Source organism: Polypterus senegalus, chromosome 1, assembly GCF_016835505.1.
Source record: "Polypterus senegalus isolate Bchr_013 chromosome 1, ASM1683550v1, whole genome shotgun sequence".
Taxonomy (NCBI): domain Eukaryota; kingdom Metazoa; phylum Chordata; class Cladistia; order Polypteriformes; family Polypteridae; genus Polypterus; species Polypterus senegalus.
The window spans coordinates 15,782,966-15,797,146 of NC_053154.1; the positions used below are offsets into that span (position 1 = coordinate 15,782,966).

The 14,181-nt window shown below is 43.2% G+C and overlaps 1 protein-coding gene across 1 annotated transcript in view; it reads right to left on the reverse strand.

The window, feature by feature from the left end:
* The window catches only part of LOC120523160 (1-aminocyclopropane-1-carboxylate synthase-like protein 1), a 101,097-nt gene extending 88,705 nt beyond the window's left edge, over positions 1 to 12,392 (reverse strand). The window contains exons 1-3 of the mRNA XM_039744185.1: positions 12,088 to 12,392; positions 11,262 to 11,970; positions 710 to 1,257 (exon numbers count right to left, since the gene is read on the reverse strand). Of these exons, the coding sequence (XP_039600119.1) occupies positions 710 to 1,257; positions 11,262 to 11,934 (1,221 nt within the window). The 5' untranslated portion in view covers positions 11,935 to 11,970; positions 12,088 to 12,392. The remainder of the gene's footprint in view (positions 1 to 709; positions 1,258 to 11,261; positions 11,971 to 12,087) is intronic.
* Positions 12,393 to 14,181: the final 1,789 nt, after the last annotated feature.

Below are 14,181 nucleotides of genomic sequence, written 5' to 3' on the forward strand. Positions count from 1 at the left end.
GGAAGTTGGAGAATTAGTGATGAGTCAGTGAGTGAGTGAGTGAGTCAGTCAGTAAGTGAGGGCTTTGCCTTTTATCAGTATACAGTAGATTCTGTAGAAGCTCCTTTGGCAGCAATTTCAACTTCAGGTCTTCTTGATGAAGTATCTACAAGTTCTGCAGACAGTTTATCCCATCGTTTATCCCACTGTAGCTCTCCAGGACCGGAGCCTGGCACCCCTGAAATAAAGGGTCTGAATACTTCCAAGAAATGAGAGGCTTCAGTTTCTGATTTTGAATAGATTTCAAAACCTTTTTAAAAATGTGTTTCCACTTTGTTATTATGGGGTAGTCAGTGTAGGTCAATTGGCAAAAATGGCGAATGTGATCAGCTTAAAATGAAATGCATAACACAATAACGTGTGCAGAACATGACCCTGGGTCACTCAAGGACAGTCCAAGTCTTGTCCTGAACCTTTTCTGAATGCACTGTATTTAGCCAAGTAGCTACTGTAACTGTTTCCATTTTTCTCCGGCTGGACCCATGATGGGCTTCAGGGGCACAGATTGAGTTAATGGTAGGACAGAACCATCACACCTACAGATTACAGCCCACCTCCTTACCCACCAAGAGGCTACCATTAGGCTAAAACCCTCAGATAATTATCACCAAATGCCAAAAGCTGGTGTGTTCATAACCACTTTATTTGAGGTGGCACTTGATTCACTTACGGTGGGGTTCTTGTCCTCATCATGCTTGTCTTTGCTATACATGACGAAGCCTTCCTGAAGAATGTCTTCATAGTCACGGAGCAGGTTTCCACGTCTCGACAAGTACGGACTCGGCTTCTGGCTATCAGCTCCAGCCCAGCTGTGTCCCGCAACGTCCTCTTCCTCCCTCCTGGCTCGACCAAAGTGAGGCGACGACACAGAGCTAGAGTCGGGCCGGAGTGCACTCACCATGTGAGCAAAGACACTGAACATGCGGAATTCGTGCTGCCGCTCCATCTCAGCCCGCCGCTGATCCAGCTGGGCCCGCCGCTCCTCAGCCTCCGCCTCCCGTTGGAGGCGACACTCTTCCAAAGCCAAGAACCGTTCTTCGGCTGCCCGCTGCGAGCTGAGGAAGCGCACTAGAGCTTCGTCCAGACTCTCCCTCGGCCGGCCTGCTTTCCGGCGCTTGCGAAGCCGTGGGATCGTTCCTAGGGATGAGCCTGGTGGGGCACCGGTGCCACCTGCAGGTCCTGCCCCAGATAAGCATGCCACATTCCTCTCACTAAAACCTGGAAGGGGAAACAGCAGGAATAACATTCATTAGAAGTCCAGCTCTGTAACATCATGGCAGTCAAGACCTGGTGATAGCTCATGCAAAAACAAGATACATCGTTGTGCATCTGAGCTTTTGGTCACAAGGATTATATTTTTTATTGCAATTTAACTTTTGAAATTGTGTTTTGAAGTTAATAATTTTTTATCATTTCACTGATGACTAGCGTTAATCGGCGAAATTCGCCTTAGTGTGTTTCACAGTCAATGTGTTGGGTTTTTCGGTGACCTTGTTCGCCAAATTTTTTCACAGTGCCCCATGATGCCTTGTGAGTGCCTTATGACTGCTGATTAGTTTTTGAGCCAAATTGTGCAAGAGAATCAGGCACTCTAGAGGGACCCTCAAATACCATAATTCTGCAATTAATTATGAATTCTTCTCGCCAGTTGCTATCGTAATGGCCTATTTTATGATCAGAAAGATCAGCATCAGAGCTGTAAATATTAATTAAATGTTAGAGAATGGTTTAAGTAACTTGGTTCCTAAGGTACAAAGCCTACTGAAGCTCACGTCTGAATTTTTAGAAATGCCAGCTGAATAAAGCTGGTGTTGCTAAAGTACTGCGACTCAGCTTCTCGTGTTTTGGGGTGGAAGACAGGGACCTCCATTAACGTTAATCTGATCTTTTAGGATTCGCTCTTGTGGCGCCTCACTGCACCACTGTGGCCACAGACAAACAATCTTCCACAGACGCAGCAATCGTGCTTCGAGTAGCACTTCAGCGTGACGTTCCCGTTGGGTGGGGGCGATCCCAAAAGAGTCCAGAAACCTCACAATATGAAGAAGAAGAAAAGGATGATTCGGCTTCTGATTGATAACTGTGCTGCCCACAATATGCCTCCATATTTAGATAATGTTCGCATTGAATTCCTCCCACCCAATTGCACAACAGTGCTTCAGCCATTGGATATTGGGCATCATTTGCACCCTGAAAGTGTATTATGGCAAGGAAATGCTGAGAAAAATTCTTGTCAGCATAACTTGTAGGCAGGAGAAGATTAAAATTAACGCGAAAGAAGCTCTTGAAATGATTGCAAATGTCTGGACGCAAGTTAAAGAAAGCACTATAGCAACAAATACAGATTCTCATTACAATAAAATATTTTTTAGGTCCCTGGAAGTTCGTTGTAATGGAATTTTACCTGTATATATCTATATATTGTGAACGGGGGGCTGCCCTCTTAAACACTGATACAATGGGAATAAAAACAGTTTACCTCCTTTTTTTTTTTTACCTCCATTACTAGCGTCTCGTACAGCGCTTCACATACTTAAAAGTCTGAACAGCACCTGTCCCTGTCCCCAATGGTGGTTCCGCTTCTGACGCGCACCACTATGATGAGGAAGATGTTTTTGCATTCTTTTAACTGAGAGATGGAACTGTCACCTCTGTCTTCACATGGATTTCGTTTTACTTTTGAAAGAGACACGTGTTCATTTGAAGTGTTTGAATAAAGTTCCTGTCTCTACAATCTCCTGTGTTTCTGTGCAAATCTGTGACAATATCTAAATATATATATATATATATATATATATACAGTGGAACCTCTAGATACGATCATCTCTGTATACGAGAAATTCAAGATAAGAGGAAAGTATGAGCGAAAAATTCGGATCTAAATACGAGCATTGGCTCGCATAACGAGCCACGAGCCAGGCTGTGGTTATGCGTGACGCGTTTCTCAATCCGCCTCGACTCAGGGAATCACCCAAGCTGACGCTGCCAGCCCGTCACCTCACTCAGTGTTCCTTGTTCTCCCGCAGCGTGAGGATCTACGCGTTTGTGCGCTTGTGATTTCATTGTTTCGCTGTAGCAGTTCGCCGTATAAGCGTATCCAAAAATATTGCGGACATGCAGACGGAGAATAGGAGACGATTGCCATCAAGAGTAGTACTAGAGTGTTGTACCGTGTTAGCCATTATGAATGTAGAGAAAAGCCAAGCAAAATGACACCTTTTATTGGCCAACTAAAAGATTACAATATGAAAGCTTTGATTACATCTTGCCTGAAGAAGGGGCCCGAGTTGCCTCGAAAGCTTGCATATTGTAATCTTTTTAGTTAGCCAATAAAAGGTGTCATTTTGCTTGGCTTTTCTCTACCCTCAAGAGGAGAGAGGGGCGCGCGTGAGCAAGAGAGATAAGGAGAGAGAGAGGGGCGCACGAGAGAAAAGAACCATCAGCTCAGTTATGATCACATGACGCTCAGCAGACAAAGTGTATCCACACTTATTTATCAGTGTTATTTGTTAGGAAAATTGATTTTTATGTTGATATTTTTGGGGTGCGGAACGGATTAACTGGATTTCCATTATTTTCAATGGGGAAGTTTTGTTCTAGATACAAGAAATTCGCTATACAAGCTCAGTGCTGGAACGAATTAAACTCGTATCTAGAGGTTCCACTGTATATACAGTATATATAAACTGCTCAAAAAAATTAAAGGAACACTTTGAAAACACATCAGATCTCAATGGGAAAAAGAAATCCTCCTGGATATCTATACTGATATAGACTGGGTGATGTGTTAGGAACGAAAGGATGCCACATCGTTTGATGGAAATGAAAATGATCAACCTACAGAGCCCTGAATTCAAAGACGCCCCAAAAATCAGAGTGAAAAAATGATGTGGCAGGCTAGTCCATTTTGCCCAAATTGAATTGCAGCAACTCCAAATTGTACGCAGCACTTTGTATGGCCCCTGTGTTCTTGTATACATGCCTGACAACATCGGCATGCTTCTAATGAGATGACAGATGGTGTTGTGGGGGATCTCCTCCCAGATCTGGACCAGGGCATCACTGAGCTCCTGGACAGTCTGAGGTGCAACCTGGTGGCATTGGATGGACCAAAACATAATGTCCCAGAGGTGTTCTATTGGATTTAGGTCAGGAAAGTGTGGTGGCCAGTCAATGGTATCAATTCCTTCATCCTCCAGGAACTGCCTGCATACTCTCACCACATGAGGCCAGGAATTGTCGTGCACCAGGAGCCACTGTACCAGCATAGGGTCTGACAATGGGTCCAAGGATTTCATCCTGATACCTAATGGCAGCCAAGGTGCCTTTGTCAAGCCTGGTCTGTGTGACCCTCCATGGATATGCCTCCCCAGACAATCATTAACCCACCACCAAACTGCTCATGCTGAATGATGTTACAGGTAGCATAATGTTCTCCATGGCTTCTCTAGACCCTTTCACTTCTGTCACGTGCTCAGGGTAAACCTGCTCTCATCTGTAAAAAGCACAGGGCACCAGTGGTGCATCTGCCAATTCTGGTATTCTATGGCGAATGCCAATCGAGCTGCATGCTGCTGGGCAGTGAGCTCAGGGCCCATTAGAGGACATGGGGCCCTTGGGTCACCCTCATGAAGTCTTTCTGGTTGTTTGGTCAGAGACATTCACACCAGTGGCCTGCTGGAGGTCATCCCTACAGATTTTATTATTTTTTCTCCAGCCGTCTGGAGTTTTTTTGTTTATTCTGTCCCCCCTGGCCATTGAACCTTACTCTTATTCGATGTTAATGTTGATTTATTTTGTTTTATAATTGTGTCTTTCATTTTTCTATTCTTTAATATGTAAAGCACTTTGAGCTACTGTTTGTATGAAAATGTGCTATAGAAATAAATGTTGTTGTTGTTGTTGTCATTTTGTAGGGCTCTGGCAGTGCTCATCCTGTTCCTCCTTGCCCAAAGGAGCAGATACTGGTCCTGCTGATGGGTTATGGACCTTCTATGGCCCTCTCCAGCTCTCCTAGAGTAACTGCTTGTCTCCTAGAATCTCCTCCATGCCCTTGAGACTGTGCAGGGAGACACACCAAACCTTCTGGCAATGACACGTATTGATGTGCCATCCTGGAGAAGTTGGACTACCTGTGCAACCTCTGTAGGGTCCAGGTATCGCCTCATGCTACCAGTAGTGACACTGACTGTAGCCAAATGCAAAACTAGTGAAGAAACAGTCAGAAAAGATGAGGAGGGAAAAATGTCAGTGGCCTCCACCTGTTAAACCATTCCTGTTTTGGGGGTCATCTCATTGTTGCCCCTCTAGTGCATCTGTTGTTAATTTCATTAACACCACAGCAGCTGAAACTGATTAACAACCCCTCTGCTACTTAACTGACCAGATTAATATCCCATAAGTTTCATTGACTTTATGCTATACTCTGATTAAAAAGTGTTCCTTTAATTCTTTTGAGCAGTATATATACATAAACATATATATATATATATATCTACACACTCCACCCCGCCTGCGCTCTGCACCAGCAACTTCGCGTCTCTGCCACTCGCGTATGTGGATTTCACTTTCACCAAACAACAAATCTTTTCATTCTCATGGATAAGCCTCTTCATTGGGAAGAAACACTACTTTTCCCTGATGGCAACAAAAATTAGATGATCTACAAGTCACCGACTTAAAGTTTAAATCTGAACAATATCTGCATACTTTAGTCATATCACCTATGTCCATATATTCGATCTCTTTTTGCTTTTACCTTTTCATCAATATCGCTTTGAATTTTGATCCCGTGTTTGGAATTACATCGTGATAAAGCACCATGTGTGAATATGGTTTCTTTCTCTCTCCATGAACTATGCCTGACAATAGCCTTCACACAAATGAGAAATGATTGAACCGTATACGAGGTTGTAAATGTTTTAGATGTGGTCAGGACTTTTCCAAATCTCTTTGCATAAAGTCTTGTCTCATGGGGCTTTAAATTTTCTCTTACGGGATTTCACTTTCACCAAACAACAAATCTTTTCATTCTCGTGGATACGCCTCTTCATTGGGAAGAAACACTACTTTTCCCTGATGGCAACACGAAATAGACGATCTACAAGTCTCTGACTTAAAGTTTAAATCTGAAAAAATATTTTCGCTCTCTTTTCACTGTTCCGTTATTTCACTGAGTAATAATTTCCGTTTGTTTGCGCTAATGAAATCTTTACTATCATTTTTTGGAGACTTTTCGATTTTTCGTACTTCCATTATCTCTAAACTGCTCTGCATGTGTACCACGCCAACGTTTTTGAATTCTTTACGACTTTCTACTTTGTCATCTACTCTTTGTCTTTTATTTCCGGCCTCAAGTGTGGTTAAATCTCTTGGCACAAAGTCTCGTCTTGCAGGACGTGAAAGTGTCTCTCTGAGAAAGTCACGTCTTGTCTCTCTTCCTAAGATTTTTTTACTATCTATACTAATAAAAGGCAAAGCCCTCACTGACTGACTCACTCACTGACTCATCACTAATTCTCCAACTTCCCGTGTAGGTAGAAGGCTGAACTTTGGCAGGCTCATTCCTTACAGCTTACTTACAAAAGTTGGGCAGGTTTCATTTCGAAATTCTAAGCGTAACGGTCATAACTGGAACCTACTTTTGACCATCTATACGGCCATAGCCTGCAGCTCGTCGTGGTGTGAGGCGGAGTTGCGTCACGCATCATCACGCCTCCCACGTAATTGAGTGCCTGCCCATATAAGGTAAATATTCGCGGGTGAAGGACTGCGCTTACGCAAACGAAGATGAGATGGTCAGGGATAGAATAGTGTTAGGCACAAACTCAGCGAAAGTGCGAGAGAAACTTTTAAGTGCCGGGTCTTAGCTAACATTAAATAAAGCCGTGGACATCGCACGAGATAGCACAAGCACAGCTAAGAACCTTCAATGCATGTACGCCGAGCGGCTCACGTGAACTGACTGTGAACGCAGTACGCAGACAAAAAGCAAGAGCTCCAAAGAGCGCTGAACAAAAAATGCATTACACTATTGAGAAGGCAGCAAAAGAATATGAAGCGAGTCACGCATACAAGCATATTCATAAGTGCAGCTACTGCGGAAACAAAGCACACGGTGTAAATCGTAAGTTTAAATTAAGTTTATAGACACGCTGCCGCTGGCGCTGTGCTTATGCAAAAGAATAGAAAGCAAATGTTACGTTATTTTTAAAATGTTTCCTTTTCTTTTTCATAACTTCTTTAACACAATTCTTCTCCGCTGGGAAGCGCGGGTATTTTGCTAGTAATATATAAAATCCAACATCTGTCTGTCTGTATGTCTATCCGCTTTTCACGAGAGAACTACTTAACGGATTTAGATCAGGTTTTTTTTCTATAATTTGCTTGAACATTCCGGTTGATTTTGCGCCTCCTCTCATCAAGCTAAGTATCATAGATTGCTTGTGGTACCGATTTATCTGCGCAAATCGGAGACAGACGCAGCAAGCCGAGGGGAGGAGGAAAGAGTCCTCCTCACTCACGTCCCAGCCTCCATTCAAGTTGCTCTACCTCTCGCCACGTGTTGGGAGTGTCCCTTATCTCCGCTTAGCTAGCAATACCTGTTTGTTTAGCAGACACTATCATCTAGAGAATGCTAAGGAGTAACGTTTGACGTTTTTCAGAGAGAGATCACAGCTACCTGTGTTTTAGAGGGTAGCTGCTGATTGCCAGAGATGTCACGGTCATGTGCTTTTCTCCCCACACGAGGAACACTCTCCCGTCAGAGCTGAACACGATCAGATACAGTGCCAACGTCTGATATTGGAGTGTACCGACCTTCCGCTTGGCCGTGATTACATTTTATTTTACTTTTTTTTATTGATTTTTAGAGTTTGTCCTGTTTCATCACTTCTATGTGGATGAAGCCGCGGACGACAGCTAGTATATATATAATATTTAAATAGTCTGCCCTCAGCTATTTTCACATTATCAAATCAGGACCCTTTAGGTTTTGACACCCCTGCCACAATGCTGCACATCCTCTCTGTGACACACTAACACTGAGGACTTGGAGCCAACCAATTACTTAGCACAAGTGTGTGAAGAAACACAACTAGGGGGCTCCTTATGTGCCAACAGTAATACACCTGCATTAGTGCCTCCCAGGGACTGGCACTGCCAAGTCACAGGTTTTCTTTTTTTTTTTTTTTAATTTTCTTGCTTTATAGTCATTTTGATGTGTGTTCATACTAAAGTGTGTGTGTGTGTGTGTGTATTTTTTAACTTGCACTGCGCTTGTATTGCTCTTTAATTTAATATTGTTCTTAATCAGTATGTTGCTGCTAGAGTATGTGAATTTCCCCTTGGGGTTAAATAAATTATCCATCTACCCATCTATCTATTTATTTATTTATTTACTTCTCTAACTATTACATATTTAAAGAGCTTCTGAAAAAAAAGCCACATTTCGCCTCCTGGGAACAAATAAAAATTGTATTTTTTAAATTGCCCACCACGGCCTGGTCATTCTGCCCTCCTAATCATCCCCTGTCTCTGATTGGCTCTTTCTCTCACCACTTCAGCACTTTAGAACACAAGAAATTGCTAAAGAAGGCCAAGCTGAGGGTTGTTATTAACATTCTAATAGTAAGATAAATTACAGAATTCTGCACGACATCTAGTGGTCTAGTGGAGATGTGCCCATACCACCTGCATGTCAGAACAGGTCATCCACCTGAAGCTAAGTATGTTCAGGCCTGGCCAGTACTTGGATAGGGAGAGACCATTTAGGAAAAGCTTGGGCCGTGCTGGAAGAGCTGTGGGTGAGACCAGCAGGGGGCGATTACCCGCTGGTCTGAATGTGGATCGCAATGCCCCAGCGCAGTGACGGGCTCATCGTGCTATACATACGGTGCCATCAAAACTGAGGCCCTGACTCTCTGTGATCATAAAAGTTACCCGGTCATTCTTCATAAATAGCAGGGTGTATGCCGATGTCCTGACTACATTGCCCACCACGGCTGTGTCATTCTGGCCCCCTAATCACCCCCTGTCTCTGATTGTCTCTCTCTCTCAACACTTGATCACCTATCAGCCAATGTGTGGAAAGCGCACTGGCACAATAATGGCTGTCGTCACATCATCCAGGTGGGTGCTACACATTAGTGGGGCTTGAAGATGCTACCCTCTGCTTAAGTGTTTTGAGTAGCGTGAAAAGCAGTAAATAAATGTAAAGAGTTATTAATCTTATTGCTATATTATTTGCCGCCCATTTATAATTCACGTGTATGCACTGAACAGGATCATCTCCAGACAGAGGAGCAGCTTCAACGACAGACTGCTGTCACCGTCCTGCTCCACTGACAGACTGAGGAGACCCCACACTATGCGACTCTTCAATTCCACCCGGGGGGTAAACGTTAACATTATACAAAGATATTGTCTGTTATACATGCATTGTTACAACTCTTTAATTTAATATTGTTTTTTATTCAGTATGCTGCTGCTGGAGTATGTGAATTTCCCCTTGGGATTAATAAACTATCTATCTATCTAATTGATTTCTTGATCACTTTTGTCATTTAATTTTTTTCTCCAAAGATAACTCTAAGTCTACTTGTTTGTTGTTCAATGTCTTGTTTCTATATTTTAGCAGTCTCCTTACCTCGCTTACCATTATGCCAGCAAAACAAAGGAGCTGGTAATTGGCTTTCAGTGCTCCAAAGAGCCTCTATGTCCAGTCACTCTTCAAGGAGTGGAAGTAGAGGTGGGGCAGTCCAGCAAGTAATAGGGGGTCCGTATCACTGACAGGTAGGACTGGTCTCAGAACACAGAGGAACTGTATAAGAAAGGGCAGAGCAGACACGTCTTCCTTAGCTCATTGTGTTCACTTAACGTGGGATGTGATGTCCTTCACATCTTCTATTACTCTGTGCTGTCCTGAGTTGGTAACATCACTTCAAGATAAGCCCACCAAATCAACAAGCTAAGTAAAAAGTGAAACACTTAGTTGTCGTAGTAAAGGAGTGAATTAAAATAAAACTGAGTGCCATTATGAACAACGCTGCACATCCTCTCTCTGACACAACAACACTGAGGACTTTCAGCCAATGAATTACTCGGCAGAAGTGTGTTAAGAAACACAAAGGTGGGGCTCTAACATACCAACAGCAATACGTTTGTATAACGCCTCACTGGGAATGGGTCTGCCAAGTCCGAACTTTGCTTTCTTTTTTGAATTTTCTTCTTTTTTAGACATTGTGGTGTATATATATATATATATATAAGTCTGAATCACAATCTGCTTATATGGATGGTTTCCTATCAGGTAATGCTTGTTGTCGGTCAACCAGTTGGCAAACATCCACCACGTCCTTTCAGTTGTGACAAATAGACTTGATTTATCTAGGAAAAACACTTTTTCTGTACTCTTTCCTTAATGGTGGTAGATTTGTACATTCGAGTAATACACACAACCACTACAAACACCAATATTCAAATTAAGCCTCTACCCTTTGGTCCCGGGTGCATACACCAGGCAGCATCCGTTAGTGGTGGTAGGCAAACTCAATCGCCCCAGAAATTTAAACTTCACTAAAACACTCCCATTGCCAAATGCTACAAAGCAAAATTAAACACAACTGTTTGAAAACCAACATAAAATAAATCATAATTCGAGTCTTAGTTTAGGTGTAGCGCCGCAGAGCCTCTTGGGACGTCAGCGCCGTCTGTCGCTACGATATATATCGATCTATCAATTTATGCATCTATCTGTTTATGTATTTATTCATTCATTTAAAGAGCTTCTTCGATGACAAATAAAGCACTATGCAATTCATGTGTAATCTTGATCATGTGTGCTCTATTTCTAAAGTCAAATCTTCCCTATCAGCCAATTTCCCACACTCTTAACGCTGGCAAGGCAGTTAACACAGCAACTTTCTGAAACTTTCTTTCAGTTATTCATTCAAGAGCCAAACAAACGGACAGCGTTTCACCTGAAACTTCTGATAAACGATCCGCTCTTTCTCTAAATGTTGAAATGCTGATGCCACTCGATCTTCTTTCCGGACGCTTGAACCCGTTTCTATATATCTGACTATAATCCTCAAACTGCGCTGCCTATCTCTGTATCCGATCACCATATACTGTACTGTACTTTGAATGAACGCCTCGGAATCGGAGGAGCGAATTCTATTGGGTCGGAGCGATCTACGTAGACTCCCCTTCGCCCCGCCTACCTGTGGGTGAGATCCCGACGTCCGCTGCGCCGTCCTCTCGTATTCCCGCTGCGGACATGTCCTGCTGCTCAAGCTCGAGCTCTCTGACACCCTCGGGTTCGTCTCCGGAGCCGACGTGGTACATGAGCTCGGGCGGCGGCTCAGGGGTTAGGCCCGGCTCATCCGAGTCAATTTCCTCGCACTTGATCTCCGTCATCTCGCCGGCTTTCGGGGGGTGTCCAAAAATGAACGCGCCAGACGGTGGTGAGCCAAAGGCAGAGAGGTGTGGAGCGTGCAGGTGGTAGCCCTCCATGCCCACGGCGCCCTGCAGGACCTGCTGGGCGATCACACTGCCCCCGAGGGAGCCGTAAGACAGCGACGGGCGGTTGGTGAGAACCCGGTCCATCACCTCGTAAAACTTCCACGCGCGCCCGCCCCGCACGATTTTCTGGTTGTCTTTGATGCGCCGGTACTCGAGCTTCATCTTCTTGATTTTCTCCCGGCACTGGTCCCCGGTGCGGTGGATGCCCTTTTCTCGCAGCACCTCAGCGATGCGATTAAACACGTGCTGGTTCCGTAGGCAGCTCTCCAGTTCCATCTGCACCGAGTCGTTCGCCCAGAGCTGCAGCAGCTCCACCACCTCCGGGTCCGACCAGTTGCTGCCCCGTTCGTACTTCTTACCCCTGAAATCCATTTGCAGGGTCACCTAGCCTTGGCATTCGCATAAAGGCTGAAACGAAAGGAGGGTGAGAAAGTTTGTCAGTGACTGGGGACATTGGGGACAGCAAGGCAGCCACACCTACAAAAAAAAGACAAGAGACACAAGACGACGCAGCGTCAGAATTACCTCTCGAGTTATCCCGAGACACATCGCCGAAGCACCCCGACTGTCACTCGCGGGTTTGTGTTGCTCGCTTTGTTTGTCCTGGTGGGCAGTGAGCTGCCAGACGACGAAATTCGCTTCCTGGCACTCCAGTGTCAACCTGAATTAGCGATCGGGTTCGCCCAGCCCGGACTGACCCGGGTCAGTCAGCAGTGCCGCTCAGCAGCCGATCGCTTTTCTTTCAAAGTCTGCTAATGTGTAGAGATCATGTTTTGATGGCACAGGCAATAAAATGGAAGAGAAAGGGCGTAAATTTTACATCCGGGTTGACGGCACATGCGTGCTGTCCTTATTCCGGGATAACTTTGGTCCGTGTCAGTCATTCGGCACAGGCGAGGGGGGGTTATGAGGGTGCGGTAAAGAGACGGCTAAAGCGACGCGGGGCCAAACAACACGGCTAAGAACGGCACGTTGGCGCCCTCTGCCGTCAGCGAGTGGAGCTTATGATTTAAAACGCGTCAAAATCCGACCGCCACTCCGCTTACGCAGTTTGTGTCTTGACAACTCGAAGGCTTTGAAGATCTTCGCATTGTTGTTGACCTCATATAACAATAACAGTAATCGTGTAACAATGTCACATCAATTAGCCTGTTCAGAAGTTTTCTTTTTAGTTTTCTTTCTTTTTTCATAATTCTTTTGTGTATATTAGAATATTTATTTGTTGGGCTTCTGTAAAAAGCTTGGGTTGGCTGGCAACGGGCTCCGTTTGAGCTTCGGTTGTCTAGCTGTCTGCCTGTAATCTTTGTTATATCGTGTCTTTCATAGCTACCTATATATGACGCTGACAGAGAGATTAAGTAGATGGTGTTTTTTAGCTCCCAATATAACTAATCACAACGAAATATCGATATAAAATCACGCAAATCTCAACATTTTAAAGCAAATGTTTTCATCAGGAAAACAAAATCTCTGACAGGGCCACCATAGTTTGCACGTTGGAGATTTTTTAAATATCATTCAACTTTAAAATATATTAGTAATACATTAGTATTACATTAGTAACACAATCTATAGCATACAATTATTAAAATAAAATAAATTATAATTAAATAAGTAAACGAGAGATTTATAGATTAACATTACAGACTGTCTATTTTCTATTATGTTATCTCCAGATTTATTATAAATAGAAATTAATGACTATAATTAAACAGATTGAGGCATATTTTTTGTCATTTCGAAAATAATAAAAATGTATTATAACAACATTATCTATCTGTCTATCATATAGTGCCTTTCACATCTATCTATCTATATCTATTATATAGTGCCTTTCCTATCAATCTATCATATAGTGCCCTATCTATCTATCTATCTATCTATCTATCTATCTATCTATCATATAGTGCCCTACCTATCTATCTATCTATCTATCTATTTATCTATCTATCTATCTCTCTCTCTCTATCTATCTTTCTATTTATTATATAGTGCCTTATCTATCTATCTATCTATCTATCTATCTATCTATCTATCTATCTCTCTCTCTCTCTCTCTCTATTTATTATATAGTGCCTTTCACATCTATCTATCTATCATATAGTGCCTTTTCTATCTATCTATCTCACTCTCTCTATCTATCTATCAATCATATATTGCCTTTCACATCTATCTATCTATCTAAACAGGAGGAGAAGAAAATGAAGGCAAAACTGAGTGCCATTATGAATACTGCGGCCCTTCTCTCTCTAACACCGCCAACACTGAGGACTTTCAGCCAACGAACTATTCATCAGAAGTGTGCCTAGTCAGAGGTCTTTCTTTCTAGTTATTCTAGTGTGTATTTATTTATCTATTTATTTATTTAGCGTCTGTAAAAAAACAGATATTTCCCTTGGGAACGAATAAAGTGCTCATCTTCTTCATCATCCTACCTACGAATGGACTGATTAACACTTGGCTGACAATTATTTGTGATTATGAACTGAACCTCTTTATTCTCATTTCCAGTTCATGCAGCGTGTTTGTCTAACACCGCCCTGTAAGTACGTTACGTTAGAGAGCAGCCGTTTGTTTTGAAGTTTGTGGACACTTTTTTTTTTAAGGCGGTACTATGAA